The 24598-nt window shown below is 45.6% G+C and overlaps 3 protein-coding genes across 3 annotated transcripts; all 3 read left to right on the top strand.

The window, feature by feature from the left end:
* Positions 1 to 2135: 2135 nt before the first annotated feature.
* LOC123019468 (olfactory receptor 4N2-like) lies at positions 2136 to 3071 on the top strand. Its single transcript, XM_044422377.1, has one exon. It carries the CDS (start codon positions 2136 to 2138, stop codon positions 3069 to 3071), a length of 936 nt encoding a protein of 311 aa, XP_044278312.1.
* Positions 3072 to 8744: 5673 nt separating this feature from the next.
* Positions 8745 to 10685, top strand: LOC123019454 (olfactory receptor 4K3-like). Its single transcript, XM_044422342.1, has 2 exons — positions 8745 to 9656; positions 10680 to 10685. Exons 1-2 carry the CDS (start codon positions 8745 to 8747, stop codon positions 10683 to 10685), a joined length of 918 nt encoding a protein of 305 aa, XP_044278277.1.
* A 5386-nt stretch (positions 10686 to 16071) lies between these two features.
* On the top strand, positions 16072 to 24374 carry LOC123019467 (olfactory receptor 4N2-like; the record flags this gene model as incomplete). The annotated part of the gene is made up of 2 exons (XM_044422376.1): positions 16072 to 16970; positions 24350 to 24374. Coding segments are annotated over exons 1-2 (924 nt in total), but the record flags the coding sequence as incomplete, so codon positions are not given.
* Between the last annotated feature and the right edge of the window lie 224 nt (positions 24375 to 24598).

The following is a 24598-nucleotide window of genomic DNA, read 5'->3' as shown; positions in this document are numbered from 1 at the left end:
ATATATATATATATATATATATATATATATATATATATAAAATATGTATATGGTAATATGTATATGGTAAAATACAATCGTAAAATATATAAATATATATGGTAAAAATATATGTGGTAAAAATATATTTTTCTGTATTCTATTCATGTTAAGAAAACAATTAAAAATATAAAAATATAATAAAAAAAGAAAAGAACAAGCTCCTGTGTGGCTGGTCAGCTCTCCCAGCAATGAATCACACTGAGTGACCAAGCTGGATCTGAACTATTAGCCGGCCCACAGTCAACCAACAGCTGTAAGATCATTCTTACTGGCAGCTGGGCAATTTGTGGGATGTGAAGTAAAGGAGAGGAAAAGAGAGAGGCAGCACCAGAATCTGAAAAAAACAAAGGGAAAGGTGAGCCTGGCAATGTGTGATACTGCAAATCCCATTCCATCTGGGGTCACATGGTGTTTCCACTCTGATAATTGGCAGGAGATCATAACTGGTGTATTTTTTTCCAATTCTGGACATGTTTGTGCTTCTGTCCATCTACATTTTGTGTATCTCATGAAATGAGGTCTTCTCTTCAACCAGCTTTTACATTCCCTCCCAGGGAATAACTTTTCAGTTACAGGGTGGCAGAAAGATGCAACTAATAAATAAAGTGGGGGGAACTAAAAAGCAAGAGAATTTTGCAGAAACATAGAAAATGGGAAGTAAATGGAGTGGAAATTTGTGCACATTTACATGTTTATTAGCAAAGAGGAATTTGTGCTATGGAGAAACTGCTCAGAGGAAGAGCCACAGAAAGGAGATGGAGCCCTTAATTCCCCTTTCTGGGTTTGCTAGATCCATGGGGAAGTGACGAAATGGAGGAGGATACAGACAAGTATCGGTTCAATGTTGAGTAGCAAGACAATTACATTGCCAGATAGAGATATATTTCTCCCACCCCACTTTTTGGAACATTGCCTACCTTTACTTTTTTCCCTTCTGTGAGACTCCTAAATTGTCCTAATGGGTTCCTCCTTTGTCTTGCTCTTATTTTTCTCCAGTTTTTCACAACTGTGTGCAAATCATCTCATATATGGTCTTGTCTTGTATGTTACCTATTCCATTTCAGTGTTTCCATTAGAGTTAAAACACACAAGGAAATTGAAAGGCAAGACTGTATATATATTGGACAACTGAATTTGTACTCTTATGCACTTCCAAAAGAGGGAATGCAATTCCATTTACAAAAAATTCACTAGCTCCCTCCAAAATTAATCCAAAAATTCCAGCAAAAGAGAAAGAGAATGAGAGAGAGAGATTTTGCATATTAGAATGACTCAAAATCAGCTCAAATCAACACCAGTGGGCCAAAGCATAACAAAACCCACCAGAGTCAAACCAGAAAAAATCCATTGCATATTCACCCCTTAAATGGAATGTTCTTACAATCCAAGGTGAACTGGGCTTCTGACTAAGGTTTCATCTGTTGCTACTGAGCATGCATTGCTTTTCCGGTCTAAATATTTATTTCTGTTTCAGAATATATTGGGATCTGCTTTTTGAGGGGTTTTACCCTGACAAAGTTACAAATCAACTGTTGCAATCCAACCAGCTGAAAGCACTGATTACTGCTTTTTGACTAAAAGGTACCTCTGAACTTCTTTTCCTATAAAGACTTCTTTCCCTTGAATCCTTGAGATCCTTTCCCAGTAATGTGGACTGCCTAGAGATTTGTTTGGACTTAGATCCCTCCTTGAGAGAAAATAGCATGACCAGGTGTGTGGACTCCTGGTGCTTTGGATAGTAGAGTCATTTTAGTATTGACCAAAGCAAAACTCTCAAGATTTTAAGATTTTATAAACAGCTGAGGGCCATTCAACTAGTTCTTCAGTTCCAAACATGTTTTCTACTAGAAGTAAAGCCAATCCTGTCAGTCCAAAAAATATGCCTGTTAGGATTTCCATTCACATGAAACTTAGATTGGTCCTGGTTTCTTGAAGAAGTAGGTAGTCCTGAAAAAACCCAAACCCCTTCTTAGCTGCATGACCCAAGAAGCTGCACTGCTAACCCTAAAGACAGGCAGAAGAAAAAGGTGGTGGAGCTTTTCACTCTTTGCTACTTCACATCCCATTCCACTGCAGGACCATGTGCTCGAAGAATGGAAGAAGGGAACCATACAGTGGTGACTGAGTTCTGTCTTCAGGGATTATCACACACCTGGGGCCTAGAGCTGCTTCTCTGTGCTCTCCTCCTGCTCTTCTATGCCATCATCCTGCCTGGGAACATCCTCATCATTGGGACAATTCTCAAGGACCCCCGGCTGGCATCGCCCATGTTTTTCTTCTTGGCCAACCTGGCCTTCATGGACATCTGCTACAGCTGCATCACCCCTCCGAAGATGATTGCCAACTTCTTCACTGGCCGCAGAACCATCTCCTACCGAGGCTGCATGGCTCAGCTCTTTTTCATTCATTTTCTGGGTGGTGCTGAGATCAGCCTGCTAATGTCCATGGCTCTTGATCGGTATGTAGCTATCTGCCATCCGTTGCGCTATGTCACTGTGGTGACCAGGTTTGTCTCCTGCGTCTTAGTGGTGGCTTCATGGGCTGCAGGATTCATGCACTCCATAGTCCAGCTCATTCTCATCATCCCCCTTCCTTTCTGTGGCCTCAGTAAACTGGACAACTTCTTCTGTGATATCACCCAGATCATCAGGCTGGCTTGCACCAACACTTACACACTAGAGCTGGTCATGTTTGTCAACAGTGGCCTGGTCAGCACGGCATGCTTCATCCTCCTCCTCATCTCCTATGGGGCCCTACTGGTCAAGGTGAGGATGGGTTCCAGCCAAGGGAAGAGCAAAGCTTCCTCCACATGCGTCACCCATATCATCATCACTTTCATCATGTTTGGCCCAGCCATCTACATCTACTGCCATCCCTTCCAGGACTTCCCATTCGACAAAGTGGTGGCTTTTTTCCACACGGTGGTCTTTCCCTTGATGAACCCCATGATCTACACTCTGAGGAACAAAGAGATCAAAGTTGCCATGTGGAGGCAGCTGAAGAAATATAAGATGTGGGGGAACAAATAAAAAGAAGATAACCAGTTTGTTAGCTTGCTTGCATTAGCTTTGTAATAGTTAAATGATTGGAATGTGGTCTTTTCCAAAAGTGGTCCAGTGAAAAATCGGGTTTGTTCCTTAGCTTCTTGATTCTGAGTTATGCATGGAATTTCAGAAGGTAGCAATGGTAAGGTAAGAACTTGCATGTGCCCATTGCGATGCTTCCTGAGTTACTCCAACTTGGCAACAAAGACCTGGGTCCTGGTCAAATCAGGTCTACAGTACTGCAATGTGCTTTAAATGGTGCTACCAGACTAATTTAGTCAATGCAAAATGCCACAGCTGGGCTACTAACCAGTGCATGGTATTGAGATCAAGTTACCCCAACACTGAAACATCCACCTTAACAGCCATTTGTTTTCCAGGATTAATTCATGGAGTGGCTTTAACCTCTGTGGACCTAGGGCTTGGCTATCTAAGGAACTGTGTGATCCACTATTAATATCTCTAGTTACTAATATCCACAGGATAAATGCTTTGGAAGACAGCATGGCCTGCTGCATTCCATTTTTCAGGCATGGGTGAAAAAGTGCAAATAAAATAGGAAAAGCTTTAGGCTGCATTCGCCGAAGTATCACTTTCAATGCAAGTGAAGTACTAGTTCCCCTTTACTCAGCGCCGGTTAGGCCTCTCTGGAGAGCTGTTTCCAATTCTGGGCACCACTGTTTAAGAAAGATACTGGCACGCCGGAAAGGGTCCAGAGGAGGGTGACAGGGATGATCCGGAGACTGGAAACAAAGTCCTATGAGGAGAGATTGAGAGAACTGGGCATGTTTAGCCTTGAGAAGAGAAGACTGAGGGGGGAATATGATTGGACTCCACAAGGACTTGAAAGGCTGTCACAAAAAGGAAGGCCAGGATCTCTTCTCCATCATCCCAGAGAGCAGGACAAGGAATAACAGGCTCAAGTTACAGGAAGCCAAATTTCAGCTAGATATCTGGAAAAAATGCTAGAACCAGATGCAGAGGAAGGAGTCCCCACCACCTTTCCTTCTTAAAATTTATTTTTATTGGAAATTTCACAAAAAGAAAACAAATATGCTATTACAATTATTATTTCTATACTGCCCAATAATCCTCTGGACAGTTGACAACAGTTTAGCAAATGATAAAACAAAACAGCATTTTTATTTTATTTTATTTTTAAACATATTTCACTATTCCATGTTCCCAAGGGCCCTCTAAGCAGATTGCAGTAAGATAAAATATCATGACAATATAAGCAATCAATTACAACACTATAAGGAAAAGACAATAAAATGAAATCTTACACAACTAATAATTGAAAACCACATAGATTAAAACAAACTTACTAATATGATCCAGATAAAATCAATTATTAAAATGCCTATAGAATAGAGTTACTTTTGCCTGGGGCTGGAAAGATTGTAGTGAGGGCACCAGCCAGGCAAACTGCTTTCAGGCGGCTGTCCACAGATGGGACACAACTACTGGGAAGGTCCTTTTTCTATAAGCCATCCTCCTTACCTCCTTGGAGGATGGCTTTTTCAGAAGGGCCTCCAAGACAGATCTTGGGGGATGCGTAGGTACATATGAGAACAGGTGGTCCTTCAGGTAGCCTGGTCCTAAGCCATTCAGGGCTTTATGTGCTAAACCAAACACCTTGAATTGCGCCTGGAGCAAAACTGATAGCCAGTGATATTGGAGTCACGTGGGCATGTGGTCCTGCTTGCACCTGCAACGGAAACACTTTTCACTATATATACATTTCATTGTGTAGATTTAAATATACCGACTCTGCGTAAGCTTCCATAGAGTCAGACCAAATATCCACAGACAGTACTTGCCCATTCAAGGTCAGAGGGAAATTACCCCCAGGATTAATTATTTTTTTATTATTATTATTATTATTATTATAACATTTCTATGCCGCCCCTTGCCGAAACCTCGGGGCGGCTTACAACATGATAAAATACATTGAAATACAATAGTACATAATAAATTACCATTAAATATAACAATACAAAAAATACATTGATTTACAAATACAAAATTAAAATTATCAGTATAAAATAAAAATATAGGAGGAGAAAGAGAAGGAAGAAGAAGTTGCCCAGGCCAGATCATATGTTTTAACAATTGAAATGATGTTTAAATAAAAAGGTCTTTACCTGGCGCCGAAAAACCAGTAACGACGGTGCCAGGCGGACCTCTTTGGGGAGTGAATTCCATAGGTTGGGCGCCACCGCAGAGAAAGCCCTCCTCCGGGTACTTACTCTCCTAATTTCTTTCATGGAGGGTTCTCGGAGAAGGGACTCTCCCGCATGCCTGAGGCAGAAGGCTGGGCTGCACCCCGGATGGGACAGCAAGACTCCAGCATGGCTTGCAGTGCCAGGTGTGCTGAATTTGTGTCCTGTGCATGATCCTCACACAGGGTTCTTCAGGTGCCGCTCCATGTTTCTGATTTCACAGGAGGATTACTCCTTGGCTGGGTTTAGAGTTGGGTCATCCCTGCTCTCCTCATACTCAGCACAACCTTTAATGAGCTCTCCAGAGAAGGGAAACATCAGGAATTGAGGAGTTTTCCCCTGGAGCCAACTTCTTATTTTGACAGCTTCTTATCTAGCGAATGAGACGGTATCCCTGCCAGGTGAAGAGTAAGAAAAACGGGTGTGTGTTCTTCACAAAGAGGAAGAGAATATTGCTGTATTTTTATAGTTACTTCCCCCAGATAAAGACCAAGGAATGGGTCATTTTCTCTTCTTTTCTGCACATGACCAGAGGTTGGCATGTCCCAGAGCTGGCACAGGGCTGGCCCCAGGATGTCCAAAATCACTTTGAAGCAGAGTTCCAAAAAGTCCTGGCTTAAGTGGTGCTACCCATCTATTTCTGCACTCACCCACCCATCCTTCTGTCATGAAACCTTAAGGCACTGAAGCTTCTAGACACAGGGACTACAGGGAGGCACTGAAAAGTCCTGTGGAACTGCAGCTGGGGCCCCATTTCCTTTCTGTGCAAGCCCTGGGAAGCAACACTGCCCTCTGACTCTTAAGGAATGGACTTCTGGCAATCCCTAGTGAGTAAAGGAACCTACAGAATGAGCTCTAGTAGTCTCCATCCTCCTCTAACCTTCATGTTCCAGAAGAGGCCAGTGCCTTTGGAATAAAGGTAGCGGCCCACTGACAGCAGATGAAGCAGTTTAGGGGTGGACACCCAGCATGAGTCTTAGTGGGGTCTTTTTCCCTTGCCTTGCACATGGCCAGTGCTTCCATGATTACACTGCCCAGGTGGCTTGCTGTGTCAGCTGAACCTGTCAAGGTGGGTGGTGGGGTGGCTTCCAAGGCACCCTGCATTCCATGACTTCTCTTAGGATTCGAGCCACCCTAATCGCCCACCCTCACTAAGCAGTTGACACAGCAATCCAAGCAGGGCTGGAGTAATTATGGAGATTCTTAGATTAAATTATGGGAAACAATGGCAGATGTGAGGCGGGGAAAGAAGTCGCCCTGCCTTCCCTGATTGTACAAACCCTGCCTACAAGACCTTGCCAGGGATTCAATTCTCTTGCTCTGTGAGAGCTGTCCAAGGTCCTGATTTCACTCCCAGGCCCAGCCTTTGCTCAGAGCAGGTGCGGGGTTTTCTAATGTAGCAAGACCCCACATTGTCTTCATTCTGCTTTTGTATCTGCTGCAGAGTCAGCCCAAGAATTGCCTAGCTAATCTAGTTATCCAGTTCATATATGAAATTCTTTCCTTCGAAAGTACTACTGTTCCAAGTTTTTCCATTGATGACAGAAGTAGAATTCCACACTCTGGGAGTTGCAAACACCCCCATTTTCCCATTTAAAGAAAAACTCTGTCATCTACCCATCGAGACAAATCACTAGGCAAATCAAAAACAACACACCTTAGAGGGTAGCTGTGCATTGCTTTCTGTTGTTGCAAATGATCCCACTTCCCTCACTAACTCTCCAGGTGAGTTGTCACCCCATTCCATTCCCTCTTGGCTTGTTGCTCTTTAGTTCGTCTAGTCCTCTGAGCAGTCAAACCATCCACAGGCAAAAGATGTAGCTGGATTGAATGGCTCCTTGCTGTTGCCAAGCTGAACTGTAGAAGAAGCTGCCTTCAGAAAACATCAAGCAATTTCAGCTGAAGTTTTGCAGGTGGGTGAGAATGTCAAACCAGAGGATTATTTTTTCCCACATGGCAGGAGTGAGACTACTTACTGCCCATACATAAAGGCATATGTCTGATATATCTGTATCAGGGATGAGCACTGGAGGTGGCCCAAGTTAAATCAGATCCATTTGGACCAGTTCTGGTGCTTTCTGGGGTGAAGCAGGCTTTCCTTCAACGAGAATGGAGTCCTGCACAGGGGTTTCTCCCCAGATGTAGCTCCAGAAAGGCAAAGAGTGTCTCTCCAAAGATAGTGGGTTTTTTTTGCTTTTCCTAAATGTTGGTGAAAATGGGAGGGTTGTCTGACTGAGATAGGATGCACTTTCCCAGGGGTTCTCCAATAACAGTGCCTCAGAGAAGGGCAAGGACTATAAGGTATGCTAAACATGAATTGGTGCTATATCCTTGTTCTGGAGTAGCATCGGTGAATGGAAACTGATGAATCCAATATCAGCGCTGTGGTGTATCCACCCTGGGTCTTTGTCCAAACTTTAAAGGAGGTTCCCTGCTGCCGAACCCTAATCCCAACCTAGTTTCAGCACCATGGAGAGCTCCTTAACTGGTCAAGCTGCATCCTGGAGTGGATGCACAGCTCCACTCATGCTGAAATGCTCTACCTCCGTTGGCTTGGGCTACATTGCATTCGGGGAAAAGTCTTGTAGTTAACCAAGACCACCCAGAGATGGACTGAAGCTACCCACAGCTGCTGAGGGTTCAGGGTGTGTTTGATATGATGGCCTTTCCTCTCTCTCTCTGTATATGTAAATAATGCAGGGTCCTCAAAGTGGCCAGTTCTTGGCTGAACCCAGACATAGGCATGTGCGATTACTCCAGCAGACCTGGACTTCCCCACTCCCTCCTCCCCACCGAAGGCCCTCCAGCCACCAGAAAATGGTACCCTATGGTTGCTGAACCCTGTTAGTGGGAGCATTTTTGGGTTCCCCAAAAATCAGGTAGAAAGACCTTCTTTGAAGCAAGAGGTGTTCCATCCATCAAAGGCAGATCCTAGATCCAACCCTCCCTTTGCCAACATCTCTTCCCACTCCTTTGCCTGTTTCTCTGCAAGGCAGATGGTTGCTTTCCTTGTAGGGGAAAGTTTTGGGAAGAGGTACAGGATTCAGGTTCTGCCTTCCTACAGAAAAAGGGCTGTGCTTATGAAAGGCCAAATTTGCTGAGATCCTTAATCATCCCACAAACAGAGCTCATGCCATTCAGCAATGCCCACTGATTGAACATAACATGTTCAAGGGACTGGAAGGGCTGCTATGAGAAAGAAGCAGCAGGTGGTCCTGCACAGATCTGGATTTCTCTCAGTGGCTTTCGTAAAGGCTAGTAGGATGAATGCACCTCAAGGCCTGGGAGATTAGCTTCCATTGCCACTATTCAGGCAGCTGACATACAGATATGCTTTTTGTTTGCTTAATCTGAGCTGTGATGGATGCTGCCCCTCACAGCCTCCTTTCTTCTCTCCTACTTTTCTCCTGAGCAGGAAAGAAGAGAATGGAGAATGGAGTGGAAAAACACAACTGTGGTGACTGAGTTTGTCTTGCTGGGCTTCTCCCGGTCCTGGGATATCCAACTGCTCTTATTTGTCTTCCTCCTCCTCCTCTACATGGCCACTCTCTTCAGCAACATTCTCATCCTCTTGGCAATTTCTCAGGACCACCACCTCTTAGGTTCTCCCATGTTCTTTCTGCTGGGCCACCTGGCTTTCCTGGACCTCTGCATGTCTTCCTTTGCCACTCCCAGAGCTCTCTTTGCATTCCTTGCTCAGCGTCAGGCCATCTCCTTCCAGGGCTGCATGGCTCAAATTTTTTTCCTCCACCTTTTCGGAGGTAGTGAGATGCTCCTGCTGATAGTTATGGCTTATGATAGGTATGTGGCCATTTGTCATCCTCTCCACTATGCCTCCCTCATGGGCAGGCATCGTTGCATAGGGCTTGTGCTCACCTCCTGGGCTGGTGGACTCCTTCACGCCAGCGTGCAGCTGGGTTTTACCCTGAGTGTGCCCTTCTGTGGGTCCAACCACGTGGACAGCTTCTTCTGTGACATCCCTTTGGTCATCAAGCTGGCCTGTGTGGACACTTACCCTCTGGAGGTCATGATGGTGACCAACAGTGGCATCTTGTCACTGGTGTGTTTTGTTGGCTTGCTTTTCTCCTACGGATACATTCTAGCTACAGTCAGTTCCCGGGCACCTGTTGAAGGGACCTCCAAGGCACTCTCCACATGTGCCTCTCACGTCATCGTGATCACCATGTACTTTGGACCATGCATGTTTATTTACCTGAGTCCTTACACTCATTTCTGGGTGGATAAAATGCTCTCTGTCTTATACACGGCTGTCACTCCCTTTCTGAACCCAACTGTTTATGCGCTGAAGAACAAGAAGATGAAATCTGCCATGTGGAGGCTGTTGGTGAGAACTTCTGGACAGAGCTCTGCTCATATTCCTAACATCACAACCCAAGGAATGGTCTCCTGGAGTCACAAGACAGACAGACTTCCTTCCAGTCCCAGCCTTAATTCAGTGTCACAAGTTGTATAGTTTGGGGACTGTATTGTTGTGGGTCTGATGGGCAATAAACAGCTATGATGATGGTCCAGTGCAGGAGATAATCTGGGTTTCATGTTCAGGACAATGACAACCTCCTCCACATTCCAGCTTCTTTTTATGCAGCATGAAATGAAGTGTAAATCTTGGAAGTTAAGCAGGGTCAGGCCTGGTTAGAATCTGAATGGGTGACTGAGCATATGATTCTATGATTATTGTTGTAAACTGCCCAGAGGACTTCTATGTGTGGTATAGAAATGTGGTGGTGGTGGCGGCGGCGGTGATGATGATGATGATGACAATGAAACCATGTGTGCTGTGTGGACAAAAAAGTAGTCCTTCTTTCTAAAGGACTGTTTTACAGGTGTCACCTGATTCTATAACAAAATAATATTACAAAGACTTGTAAGGAAGAAGTAATTCCTCCCATCAGCAGCCCAGTTGGTCGGTGGGTCAGTGGGTTGGTCGGTCGGTCTGTCTGTCTATCTGTCATTTATTTTTGGCCATCAGTTACTTTCTCAATCCATCTCAATTTCTCAAGGCCATCAATGTAACTTTCTGCTGTAGACCAGTGAGGAAAGGTAGAAACCCCACAGAGAATCTTTATAAAATAGGTAGTATACCTAATGGAAATAAGGATGGCTTTGGCCAGGAAGTGCACGCATGCACACACACACCGAGTAAGAAAATGGTATAAACACAGAAGACAAAATGCCCAAGGCATGTCTACTTGACCCCAGACGCAAGAGGGAGGCAGGGTGGCTAAGCAGAAGAGCAGTTGCTTTGAGGCACTGGAATGTGCAGTGGCCAGACCAGAAGTCCCACATGCAGCAATCTGGCATCATCCAACCATCTGAAGATGCACCTTGTCTGGCTTTGTTCCTGTAGTACTAAGGACGGACAGCTTTAGTGCTTTGCATGGTTTATTGCTCTTCTCCAAAACTAGCAGAAGAAGCACAAATGATGGGAAATATGGACATTAGGGAAATGTGTTTCTCTGGGTTTTTCATAGTGAAAGGGTTACGTTACTTTGGCATAGAAACTGGAGGGTCTTTCATTCCCTTCCCTGGACATGTATACCTCAAGTACAATTAAAAATAAAATAATGAAAATGAGGTATCAATTAAAACTCAAGGCAGAATTGGCTCTGGGAGCAAAAACAATAAAACTGAAGTGTTGGTCACATCATGAGAAGGCGAGACTCCCTGAAGACAATCTTGCCAGGGAAGGAGAAGGAAGAAGGAGCAGAGAAAGGCCAGCTGTGAGATGGATCCATTCCATACAGGAAACCACGGTCTGGCATTTGCTGGAGCTGAGCAGGGCTGTGACAGACAGGACCCTGGGGTGGGGGACTCATTCATAGGGCCACATGACCTGCACCAGTGACATGTAGCAGCATCAGCACCATTAAACCACCATTAAAGAACAAAGAGTAAAAAGGGAGCTGTGCAAAATAACTTCAGACTGCTGATATACAGTATCTCATTAAAGGAAAGAGATTGCACTGCTCATCCAAAAGTATCCTGTGAACAAGCCAAGCAGACCACTCATCCTACTAAGGATGGTGGCCATTGCAGATCTCGGGGCTGTGACCAGCTCTGCTGCTCAGCCACCGTCTTCCTGGTAGCTGGAAGACTCAAAGCAACATGAGTGAAGTACATTTCCTTGATTACATCATGTCTCCTCCTTCATCTAAGGATGTGGCCTTGTGGCCTTGCATCAATTCTGCTTCAGGGTCCTACTTGGATCTACACCCTTTTGTTGTAGCAGCCCTGCCATCTAAGCTAGCAGGTGAGATGGAAAACTACTCGAGGCTACTGAAGGAGTTTTGCACTGAGTGGAGTTTTGAACCAGGTTTGTTTGGTGCACGGCCATCTCTACCTCCCAATATTTGACTCCTCTGTGCAAAGCAAGCCCATCTACTAAACTCAAGGATACAAGCAATCATGGCAGGTCAGGCGTCCAGAAGATTGTCCAATCCTGGGACAGGGAATGAGTGAATACAACAGCAATCTTGTGGCCCTTAGGCAGTGTCTGAGGAAGTCACAGAATCTCTCAGACACCCCTGTTTGAGGTTGGTGGTCGTGTGAATCAAAGGTCCTACCTTTCCCACTGCACCAGCTGCAGGAGGAAGGGAGATGCAAATCATGCCCACAGCTCCTTCTGCTCAGTGTAGGATGAGGATGAGCCTCTGAGTTGGGGGTTTATGGGCATTGCAATGAGATTGCACCCCGCGTCTTCCATGAGACTTAAGGCGGCCTAAGCCAGCAGTGCACGAGCTGGCAAGTGTTCCACCAGAGACCAGCAAAGCCACTGGATCCAGCCCCTGCTCAGTGAGGAATGCCAAGTTGAAGCATCCCTAACTGTCCAGTTGCATCTTGAACTCCTCCAGTGTAGGAGAACCCAAGAACTTCTTAGGTCATTGGTCCTGTTCTCATATTGCTCTAACGGTCAGGAAGTTCTTCTTGGCCTTCAGTCAGATGCATGCATTCATTCTTGGTGAATCATGTCCTGCTTTGTGTCTGAGATATGGGACTTTAATGGCCCAAAGGGTCTGATCCAGCAAGACATTCCTTATGTTTTAAAGCAAGAGCACAAATACTCAGGCTCAGCACAGTTCAATTGCAGTGTAAAACAAGGATGTTGAATCTCAGCTCTCTAGGTCACATATGGGCATCTAGTGTTCCCCTTCTCTTTCCTCATACCATGTAATCCAGAGCTGGGCTCACTCATGGCCTCAGCCAACCATTTCTTAATTTGCATCAAACCTGAAACTCCCAGAAACTCATTCATTCCCTCTCAAATCCACCCTCCTTATGACTAATGCAAGTGAGCAGAAAAGATCACCTGCCATTTGATCGATTAGTCCCTCCCTCCCTTCTTAATGAGGTCTCCGGGTGAAAACCAAGTGGGCTGCCTTCCAAGAGCACCATGAGACCTGGACCTGTTTTTCCATCAGCTGCACAACTCCTGGGCCCAGAGAAAATAAATAGGTGAGCAAAGCTTGTGACCTGGAGGTAGGGTGGGAATCTTCCTACCCCATTGAAAGATGTGAATGGTAAGTTGCTTTCCAGAAATTTTATTTTCCAGTCTCTGTCATTCTTTCTTGGTATCCTCAAAATCAGAACCCGCTAAACCTCCAGTGTTTTTCAAGTGTGCTCTGATTGTTACCAAGCTGTGCCACCTGAAAAGGTTCTGCTTAACTTTGTCCATACTAGCTGAGGCAGAAGGTGGTGTCCAGTTTGGTACACATATCCTGTTACACCTTTCCCGGGTTTTTAAATCCACAAGTAGGAAAGCCTTTTGGAATAAGCCTTCTAGTAGAGCTGGGCAAAGTGTCCTTGCACAAAGAAGAATTACATCTTGCAAGCTTCATTTCTTCAGCCCAGCTTTAACTGCAGGCATCACTTGATGCTCACTGACCAATTCCACAGAGGCTGGTGATTCAAGCCACCTTGAGCCAAAATAGGACACTGTGTTGTTTTTTGGTCATGGGCATCCAGAATCACCTGGATATTCTGAGCTTCAGAAACACATCCATCTCTTCCGGACAATGATGTGGTTTGTGCCATGGCTTCTAGGTTCTCCTATGCATGAGTAAGTTATTTCCAAGAGTTCAAGTGTAGGTTTGCTAGGTTCCTGTTATCATTTTCTTGCTTTATTTTGTGTGTACTTGTCTTTGCCTTCTTTTTTGCCACTTTTGATACTCTCTTTAATAATCATTCTCTTGTAATGTGAACTGGACATTTGGGATGTGGGGTTTGCTCACCGAGTGCCAAGGGAGAGAGTTCCCCACACATTGGCTTGCTACAAAAAAAAGAATGGATCAAATATTTTAGTATTGCTATTATTATCATCACTATTACATTTCTATACTGCCCGTAGCCAAAGCTCTCAGTAAGAATTCACTGTATTTTCATGGAGTCTCACTCATAAGAACCTGTGTGTGCCGAACTATGAATACAGAGTGCTGGCTCATGACCTCATATGACCATCAAAGCTCACTCTGGCTGTGCAGGTCAATGGGTCCAGTGTTAGGAGAGTGAGGGAAGTTGCTTAGCAATTACAACACCAGAGAAGGACAGACAGCTCCAATCAGCTCTACCTCTCATTTTCCACCAATCCAGGTGAGGCAGTGGCTGTACTGAACCGGTGCCTGGCCGAGGTAATGGGCTGGATGAGGGCCAATAAACTGAAGCTCAATCCAGACAAGACGGAGGTCCTGTTGGTTGGCGGTTTGGGCTTCGGAGAAGGTGAATTGAATCTTGTCCTGAACGGGGTTGCACTCCCTCTTAGGGACAAGGTCCGCAGCTTGGGAGTGCTCCTCGACCCGGAGCTTTCACTTGAAGCTCAGGTGACAGCAGCGGCGAGGAGCGTTTTCCTCCAGCTTCGGCTGATTCATCAGCTGCGCCCCTACCTGGAGTACAACTGCCTCGCAACAGTGACTCATGCGCTGGTGACTTCCCGTCTTGACTTCTGTAACGCGCTCTACGTGGGGCTGCCCTTGAAGACGGTCCGGATACTTCAATTGGTTCAAAATAGAGCTGCCAGGCTGCTGACGGGGACTGGACGTTATGTTCACATGACTCCAGTTCTCCGTCAGCTTCACTGGCTCCCCATTGAAGTCCGGGCCCAATTCAAGGTGTTGGTGATGACCTATAAAGCCCTAAACAGCTTGGGTCCTGGTTGCCTGAAGGAGCGCTTACATCCATATATGCCCAGTCGCCCCCTGAGATCGGTGGGAGAGGCCCTTCTCTGGGAGCCCTCCGTGAAAGAAATTAGGAGGGTGGCTACTCAGAGAAGGGCTTTCTCAGCGGTGGCACCTAAGTTATGGAATGCGCTCCCCAGAGAGGTCCGCCTGGCGCCGTCGTTATTTGTTTTTCGGCGCCAGGCAAAGACCTTTTTATTTAAGCAGCATTTTAAATGTTAATATTATTGAATTTTATCTGGCCAGGGCGGCTTATTTTATATTGTGTGTGTATACATACATACATACATACATACATACATACATGTATATGTATATGTATATGTATATGTATATATATATAAATTATTATTATTATGTGTATATTTTAATTTATGTGGTTTTAATTTATTGCTGTAAGCTTCCCCGAGGCTTCGGCGAATGGGGCGGCATAAAAATGTTTTAATAAATAAATAAATAAATAAATAGTGGCAGCTGGGTGTGGTGGGTGAATAACACATGACCTGAACCCAGAGGAGGAAGGTGAGGCAGGAAGAGAGTGGTCCTTTCAAGAAACAGGCAGGGTTCAAGACCAGGTTGGCTTAATTGTTTAGAGGTCACACAGTAGAGATCCTCCTCGCTTTTCTAATATCAGATGTATTAGAACATTTAGGGCCATACTAATCCATTCCTCTTTGGTTTGGGAGACCACTAGGGACTTAGAGTATCTTGGAAACATTTGCTTTATTTAGAACCCTACAAACAGAACAAATGAAAGCAAAGACACACCTATGAGAAACTGCACCGAGTGTTTCAACTAGAAAGAGCTTATGGTGGCCCAGTTGCAAAGTTGCACCCCTCTTTGGCAAACTTGGCATGGAGTTTCTGCCTTCCCCTTTGTCCCTGTTTCTTTAGCACTAGAAATTCTCTCTCTCTCTCTCTCTCTCTCTCTCTCTCTCTCTCTCTCTCTCTCTCAAAATCTGTTCCCACCCTTCTCCAAACTCAGTATGGTATCTCAACACTGGATGAAAAGATCTCCAGCTTTTTGGGAAACATCTCTGCACAGCCAGTTCCTACTGAAGAGATATCAACTCACCATCTGTTTATTTACCTATTATTTTAAGGATTAAGGAATTTTAACTGGTTTTAATATTTACAGTCACATTTTGTTTTTTGTTGGTTATTATGTATGTTGTTTATTTATTGCTCTGTTTATTATTGTTCTTATTATTGTAAGCCGTCCTGGGATGGTTTTTGCGTAGGATGGGGTAGAAATATTTTGAATAAATAAATAAATAAATAAATAAAAATCGTGGATTACCAGTTTGCAATCCACCTGTACAGAAATGGTTGGCCAGTAGCTGTTGGCCATTGCAGAAGTATTGAACTTCAATAAAAGTGGATAAGAAACATGATTATATGAACATGAAGCTACCATTAATTCATGATACAGCATCTAAACTGATTGCACAGCAAAGGAAGTGGAAGCTGCATGCCTTCACACTCTGAGAGATTTCCTTTGCTGTTTTTCTTATTTATCACTTTCATCCCCCTAACTCAAATTTGTATTGCAGGAGGTGGTGATGCAAGAAGATGGAATATGGGAACCAAACTCTGGTGAAAGAGTTCGTCCTGCTTGGTCTCTCACAGAAACGGGAAGCCCAGCTGTTCCTTGTCTTTCTCTTCCTTCTATTCTACTCTCTGATTCTGCCCGTAAACATCCTCATCATCGTGACCATCTGGAATGACCCCCGGTTGGGCTCCCCGATGTACTTCTTCTTGGCCAACCTGGCTTTCCTGGACATCTGCTACTGCTCCGTCACTTCTCCCAAGATGCTGTCTGACTTCTACTATAACCAAAATACCATCTCCTACAGTGGCTGCATGGCCCAGCTCTTCTTCCTGCACTGGCTGGGAGGATCTGAGGTCTTCCTTCTTCTTGGCATGGCCATTGACAGATATGTGGCCATCTGCCACCCCTTGCATTACACCAACATTGTGAGCAGGCCAATCTGTAGCCTCATGGTCATAGCATTCTGGTGCTTGGGTTTTATTCATTCCATCATCCAGGTTGTCCTCATTGTCTCTCTCCCTTTTTGTGGCCCCAACAAGCTGGACAATTTTTTCTGTGACATCACTCAGATCATCAAGTTGGCTTGCACAGACACCTATGACTTAGAGTTCTTCATGTTCATCAACAGTGGCTTGTCTGGTCTCATCAGTTTCACCCTCCTCATCATCTCCTACTTGATCCTGCTGGTCAAGGTGAGATCAGGTGGCACAGAAGGAAAGAGCAAAGCTGCCTCCACCTGTATCACGCATATCATCATTGTCGTCATTATGTTTGGTCCAGCCATCTTCTTGTACTGCCGCCCATTCCAGGAATCTCCTCTTGACAAGTTAGTGGCCATTTTCCACAGCACTGTCTTCCCCTTGATGAACCCCATGATCTACACCCTGAGGAACAAGGAGATCAAGCATGCAATGAGAAGGTTGGTGGGCAAATACTGGCCTTGAGATTGGCCAGAGTCAACATAGATTCTCTTATGCCTTCTCTTAGTCCGCAGAGCAATACCTGTGACCACCAATGCAAGCGATGAGGGAACTGAGTGAAGATACTGAGTTTGAGTTGAAGTTTGGCCAGCAACAACCCCAGCAAGGCCCTGGCAAAGTCTCAGGGGGAAGCCTGCCACATTTTCACCTTGCTCTGGAGACTCTTGAATGTGTCGCTCAGATGTTGCATGGGACACCACTTAAGGTTTTGGTGACTGAGGACCTTTCTTACCCAAAGCATATGGTGAGAAGTCTTCTATGCTTTCCTTAGACTATGAATGCACAACAGTTTCAGTTCTGAGGGCCACATGCAGTGACATCGGGGAACTGGGACACACACTCATGCATGCAGCTACGCACACACATCACTCACCGGCTGAGGACAAGACAGTAGCATTATCTCCATCCTGGCAATCCAGGACAGCTGAGGCAGGACACTGTTACTTCCGCACCACCTTTAATGGTATGGAAGCCACTTTGCCACCCTCCTTAGCCTGTTTCCCCTCGCAGCATAAGCAAACTTCACTGCATCCATTTGTTGCAAAGAACAAGGAACTCTGTTGGGGGCAGAAATTGGTTGTAGCTGGAAAAGCAGGAACTACTGGCCTCTGCGGGCCCCATGTGGTTGGTGGACCATTGCTTCTTAGATGCAGCAGAAGCCTTTGGTTCGGGGTTTTATCATGACCACCGAATATTAGAGTAATGCAGCATGTTCAAATGCTGAATCTGGTGCAGAATATCAGAGTTGGCAAGGGCAGAGGATTGGGAAGACGTTCTTCCCCGTCTCCTCGTCATTGTACCATTTTGTCTGTTTCACCCAAAGAGGACTTCAGCTCCCAGGGCCCCATATACTTGAGGTCAGGGATCCCCTGCATCTCCCTCTCCTTCACAGGATTGGCTTCTGGTCCAGAGTAGTGTGGTTTTCATCTCTGATGAAGCCCTCCTTCTGTAGTCTCCCCTAACCCCCTCCATAAGGGGTAGCTGGGTGCCCCACACCTTTGTTAGCAGATGATCCGGAGGGAATATTTGGGACAAGAGTTTTTCTACATGAGACTGTTAATTGTTGCATCTCCTTCCAGGGTCATCAGAGAATTGAGATCAGAACACTCAGGAGCTTTTCCTTTCCTGCTTTGTTGCTACATAACCTCTAGTTGCTACACTGGGAGCATTTCTGCTACATAACCTCTAGATAGCACTGTGGTGTAGCAGGACCGCACAAATACACAAAAGGACATGGTGGTTTCTTCAAATCTCTGGATTAAAGGCTGCATTTTCTCTGCTCTTAAGAATCTGAAAGCATTGATTAGACTAAAAAGCAAAACTGGATCATCATGAGGTCCTCTACAGAATCCATAAATGACTATAAATAGGGAATGGTGCTGGAAAAAGCCTTGAGGTCAGGATCTCTTAAAGGGACAGGGGCTAGTGGTGGAAATCAGAGCCAAAGGACTAGGGTGCTCCATGGAATGCACCAGGTTTAAAATCTAAATGCATATTTAATGTTTTACTTAATAAATATTTATCATACTAGGATGCATATGGGTCAACCAGTGGCATTTCAGTGTCCAATACAGGGGGCCTCTCTCTGTGGAAGTAACCAACACATAGCCAAAATTCAATGCATTTAACTTTCTCTGGCACTTTTGTTTGGGGTCAAAAATTACCCCCAATACAACTAATGTTAGTTCATTGCCAACAAATTTAATCAAGATGCTGTATGAAACAAGACTTTTTATAGACATATGTATAAGCCACAACTGAATGTGTATACAGTTATGGAGGAAGGAAATCCCTCCAGTACAGATTGCTGTGGAGACTTTTGTGTGACTGGTCTTCAAAGCGAAGGTTCCTCCTGGGGTAAGAGCAAGTTGGAGGAAATTGGAATTTCTCCATTTGAAACAATACTCGATTTTCCCCACTCAATTCACAATATACTTATTGTGTGTTATTTTGCCATATCCAACTGACTGCTTAGAAATCCTCTCCAAAGGAAAGTTACTGCGGCTGACTTCCCTTGTGCAGGAACTTTCTGGAAGCTCTTTGAGAAGGCTGAGCTTTGGTTTTACCAGTTCCTGGTACCAGCAGAAAGACTGACAGGCATTCCTGGTACAGCCAGTGGCCATGCAGGCTGGGAATGATGGGAGTTACAGTCAAAGATGTCCAGAAGCTACTAAGTCAACAAAGGCTGTGGAAGCTTTCCAATGGCCTTGTGTAACTTCGGATTGTATCTATTAGAAGACTTCAAAGGCAGGGGATTTCTAAGCCATCATTGGCCTGGTGCAGTAATTGCCGGCTGGCTGGACCACCTATTCTGCATTCAGCTGTGTGAGGTGTTACCAGCTCTCCAAGCTCACAAAGAATCTACACATCTTTGCAAGCTAGCAGTCACTTTTCAAGGGCCATTAAACAAAGACAGGTGACCATTTGCCTTGGGGTCAGATTGCTCTCTCAGGCTTGCATTTTGGAGCCCAACCTGTCCCCTCATGCAGAGATGGTGGCATTGCCTGGAACGGAGAAATGGCAAACCAGCACTTCCCAAATATTTAAAAGAATAACCTCTTTTAAAATTAAACATTGCAAAACAGTTACAAACAACCCAGAATTCAAATCTGCCTTGCCACAAGTGTATTTGGATCCATATAATATTATTAAGTGGCGAAGGGGAGGCATTGATGCACAAATGGATTACTGGGACAGCAAAGGTAGGAAAACTGCTTTTCACAGAATATCATGAGCACAAGAGGGCAGCAAAGCACAAATCATGCTGGTGTGAGGACCGTTCTCAAACTGAAGTCCTACTGCTGTCCCTACTTCCCTGGGAAGTTAAATTCAGTGAGTCTTACTTCTCTGCAGACATCCATACAAGTGTGCTGTTAGTTTCTTCTATCACATTCTTCTTCTTGTTATGACATTGCATTTCTATCCTGCCTTTTTTCCTCTTGCAAGGAATCCAAGATGACTTACATAGCTCTGTTTCATCCTCAAAAGGACAACCCTGCAAGGGAGGCTGGGCTGGATGACCGGGACTGACCCAAAGTCACCCAGTGGGTTTTATGGCTGAGTGGGGACAAGAATTGGGATTTGCTGCATGCCCATTCCAGTGCTCTAACCACTACACCACCCTCAGTGAAGTTTCTGAGATGATACAAGAGAAACAAGGAGCTTTGCAGGAATTAAGCTGCTAAAATGAGGCAGTAACAGAACAGAATGTTCCACATATAAAGTGCTTCACAAGCATAATCTTAGCAATCCTTACAACAGCCTTGTATACATTGTAATTATATAAATAATGCTCCCTGAAATATTACCTTCTGGCATTCCGAGCAAGAGTTCACCTCTTTTGAAAACTCAAGTTGGCAAGCCACCAAATTTCTGCAAAAGTTCACCAGCAAGCACTAATTGCCCTGCAGCTGGGGAAAATGGGCAAAGTCTGCAGATCTTTGAAAGCACAATGTCAGAAAGATCAGCAATGATTCTGCAGTCAACTTTGCTACTTTGAACATTGGTAATTCCTCACCTCTCTATGAAGAATCTTTTTCCTGGCTCCAGCAGGGCCATCTTAACAGCCTTATGGGTCCCGGGCAAAGCAGTGTACTGGGGCCCCTACGACAACTACAACTACTGTTAATTTTGGAAGTTTTCCCATTTTCCAAGGGTTAACATACACAGATTAGTATGGGGCCCATGGCCCATGAGGCCCATGTGTTAAGATGGCCCTGGGCTCCAGCCCAAAGACATTACATCCAGGATCCTGTCCAGAAAAGACGGGAGCATTTGAGAAACTCACATGCAAGCGATGAAGACTGTGACTGGGTTCAGACTACACAACATAGGACTCAGTGTGGGTTGTTGCTGAAATATGGGTTGTGGTGTTGTCTGAATCCAGGCAATAAGTCTGTTCCAGATCATTCTTGGATCCCTGGAGTTGGGTGATATTCTGTCTCTAAGAGGGGACTCCTATCTGGTCACCCTAATTGAGAGTCATGAGAAAGCCCCTCTCTCCCGCTTCCTGTGAAAGCACTCGAGACATTTCTGAGTGGCTGATGGAATTGTGTTGATCCCAGAAGATACAGACCCCCTGGCCCAGCTCAGTACAGGTGTTTTCAAGGATATTCTGGCTCCAGTTTCTGCCCAAGGTCAGCCAGGGTGACTCTCTGGGCTGCAACCCAAGCTTAGCTGGGGCCATCCCTGCTCACTGCCCCGGATCAGGTGGCTGTCACAGTCAGCAGCCTGACTCTTGGGCAAAACAGCAGCAGGCCAAAGATACTCATAGAGCGGGGAGGGTCAAAGAAGGATGGGTGGAGAAGAAAACCAGGAGACAGGATTCCTGGCAGCCCTGCCTGGATTTTGAGGGCCAGGAATCTACCGTGGTGTTTTTGAGCAGGGGCCTCTTCGCCTGCTGTGGGATGCCCTGAATAGAGACCTATTGCTGGGCCTGTGCAGAACAGGCAGAAGGTCCAAATCTATCAGTGTGTTGTGTGGGGATGTGGTGCAGGCACGCCTCACAACAATCCCCATAGAGTGCCCCAGTGGGGAGATGCAGTTGCCCATTTGGTCCTCACAACAACCCTGTGAGGCAGGCTAAGTTGGGAGAGACAGAAACAAGGAGGGAGAGAATCCGCATGCTTGCAGTTGTCCCAAGGGTCATCCACTGAAAGCATCATGTCTTGGTGCGGTTTACCTGGGAGTAAGCAGCACTGAAGTCAATGGGTCTTGCTTCAAAGTAGACATGTACAGGATCACCCTATGCAAGGGGGAAATGAGAACATGCAAACTACCCTCCGCCCCCTGGTTCTGGTTTCTCCACAGAGATATACAGCAAAGCAATCCTTCCAGGAGGGCTAGAAATTGAGATAATCTGCAGCTATGAGTGTTGGAAACAGAGATTCTTTGAACAGGGTGCATACGGTCTATTTCCAACTTCTCCAGGTGGGTGCTCTGCCATTGTTTTGGACTACACTTCCCATCATCCTCAAGCAGTGTCATGCATGGACCCCAGAGCATGAATCTATTTCCAGATGCCCTACATACCCAATGGTGCTGATGGAGGGTTGCCCCCCCCCTTTCACTTGCCCCAAGGGGGCAGATTTTCAAGGGAGACACCAGCTGAAGAGGCAACAGTTGGTTCCCCCTTCTCACGCCACTCCAAATCTTTCTTTGTGTTTTGTAGGACAGAGAAAGAAAGAAAAAACCTTTTCTCTTGGTTCGCAGCGATCGAATCAGGGTGCAAATTCACTGCATGTATTTTATTTGAGAATATTTGGAAATTAATTGATTGGCTTTGACTCCTGTGACATTTGAATGAATCCAAGTCATTCTGTCTACATTTGCATATAGATATAAACTGGCAAATACCATTTATTTATTTATTTATTTATTTATTTATTTATTTATTTAAGGCCTTTCTATCCCATTCTATACAAAAGTCTCAGGGGGGCAGATCTGTACATTGAGGACTGAGCCCTTTTCTGTGCCAAGCTACACCCCTGACCCTGACTATGTGCCATGCTGGCCTGAGTAGATGGGAGTTGGAATCCAACAATTCCTGGAAGCAGTGTCAGGGAGGGCTGGACTTACTTCTGAACATCACCAAGCAGGAAAAACTGGTCATTCTGGTTAAGCCTCAAAGTCCAAGCATGAAATCAACCCCTCCCCTTCTCCACCCACAACTTTAATAAAGCTAGACTTTACCTTCAGGGATGGTTTTCAAAGCCAAGGCCTGGACTTGGAATCTGCAAAGAGTAACAGCAGCAAACAGGTCCTCCAAGCATGTACAGAGAATTTCCCTGTTCTTAAAGCAAGAGTGTGTTGGGGTGGGGGGTCAGTCCAAGCAGTTGAATTCTATTCTGGGAGGGGTCTTGCAGGTGGGGGGGGGGCACAGCCCAGCTGTGGGTGGAGCCAAGGCCTAAATGGGTGTGGCAAAAAGCAGATGGAGTGGAACCAGACTGATTTTTACCAGTTTCAGACTTGCTCACGAGTAAGTCAAGAAGGGTGCTGCATGTCCACTCGGGAGTAAACAAGAATGCCCTTAGAAACAGTTCTCTCTGTTGTTTTCTTTAGCCACATATACAGGGTCATCAGTCAGGATCACTTGTTGCAGAAGTGTTTTTGCATCCAGTTAACTTTCACAATTAAGTGTTTTTAATAATAATTAAATCGATAAAGAGCACACACTGCTCCCCCTCAGTTACAGGTTGGAGCAAGGCAAGGAGCGCTGCTCCATAAGGGAGCTTTCACGGACTACGCTCCTGCCTGCAGCTGTGCCAGGGACGTGGCTGTTTCAAGGCAGATGGTGACTCCCAGGTCGGGATTCCAGCTTCTGCGATCAGCATCCAGGCAGGAAATGTGCTTTTCCAACCACAGACCCGCACTGTGGGAAGTCGCGGCTTTGCTCACGGGAGCAACGATTTGCATGGGGCACGGGTGCCCGGTGTGTGCTTGCCCACTGGCCCTGTATCACTCTTTTATGCACTCTCACTAGTTCACCGGTAGAGCAGATGCTTTGTAGGGGCAAGGTCCCAGGTTCAAACCCCAGGGTGTCCCCTTACCCCCTCCAGAAAAAGGATCAGGTGGAGGTAACATGAGCTGGTAGCAGGAGAGCCAGTGCGGTGTGGTGGCTGGAGCACTGGACTGGGGACCTGGGCGATCCGGGTTCAATTCTCCCTACAGCCAGAAAGCTCACTTTCACAGAGAATCACAGGCGCTCAGCCAACCTACCCCAGAGGGCTGCTGTGAGGATAGAATGGAGCTTTGTCAACTGCACTAGGTTCCTTACAAGAGCAAAAAAGGTGGGATGCTCTGTAATAATAATAATAGTTAATAATAACAGTAATAACACAAACAGCCTCCTATGCCTGAGTCACTCGAGGGCCGGTCAGCAAAGTTCATACTTTCTCAGCTCCCGGACAGGGTGGACAGACTGCGTCCCACGTAAATCCCAGCCAACATGAGTGCTGGCTGGGCATCATGGGAATTGCAGGTCAACACCTCTGGGGAGCACCCACTCAGGAAGGGAGGGCCAGATGAACACATGTCTTATCTCATTCTGAGGCACTGGAAAACTGGAGAGGCACCTCTGCATTTGGAAGGATAGGGGGAGATCACCTAGACCACTGGTGGCGAACCCATAGCACACGCGCCACAGCGGGAACGCAGAGCCCTCTCTGTTGGCACACAAGCCAAGTCGCCCCAGCATTGCGACTTCAATATTCAATGGAACTATAGCCCTGTATTAGGGTTAGGGGTGTGCACCAGCGTAGGGTTAGGGTTAGAGAAATGAGGTGTCCTGGCACGATTTTGATGGTTGGAATGTGTTTAGAATGGGGAGAAATGTTGAGGTGTGCAGAAAAAGCTACTCAAGGAGGGCTTTTTCAAAATTGCCCTCTTTTCAATGGAACTTTAGCCCTATATTAGGGTTAGGGGTGTGCACCAGGGTAGGGTTAGGGTTAGAAAAACGTGGTGTCCTGGCATGATTTTGATCGTTGTAATATGTTTAGAATGGGCAGAAATGATGAGCTGGCGGAAAAAGCTACTAAAAGAAGGCTTTTTCAAAATTGCCCTCTTTTCA

This window comes from Varanus komodoensis, unplaced genomic scaffold, assembly GCF_004798865.1.
Source record: "Varanus komodoensis strain SLA01 unplaced genomic scaffold, ASM479886v1 scaffold126, whole genome shotgun sequence".
NCBI classification, from domain to species: domain Eukaryota; kingdom Metazoa; phylum Chordata; class Lepidosauria; order Squamata; family Varanidae; genus Varanus; species Varanus komodoensis.
Note: the sequence above shows the minus strand (reverse complement) of the source record. Positions and strands in the feature narration are given on the sequence as shown.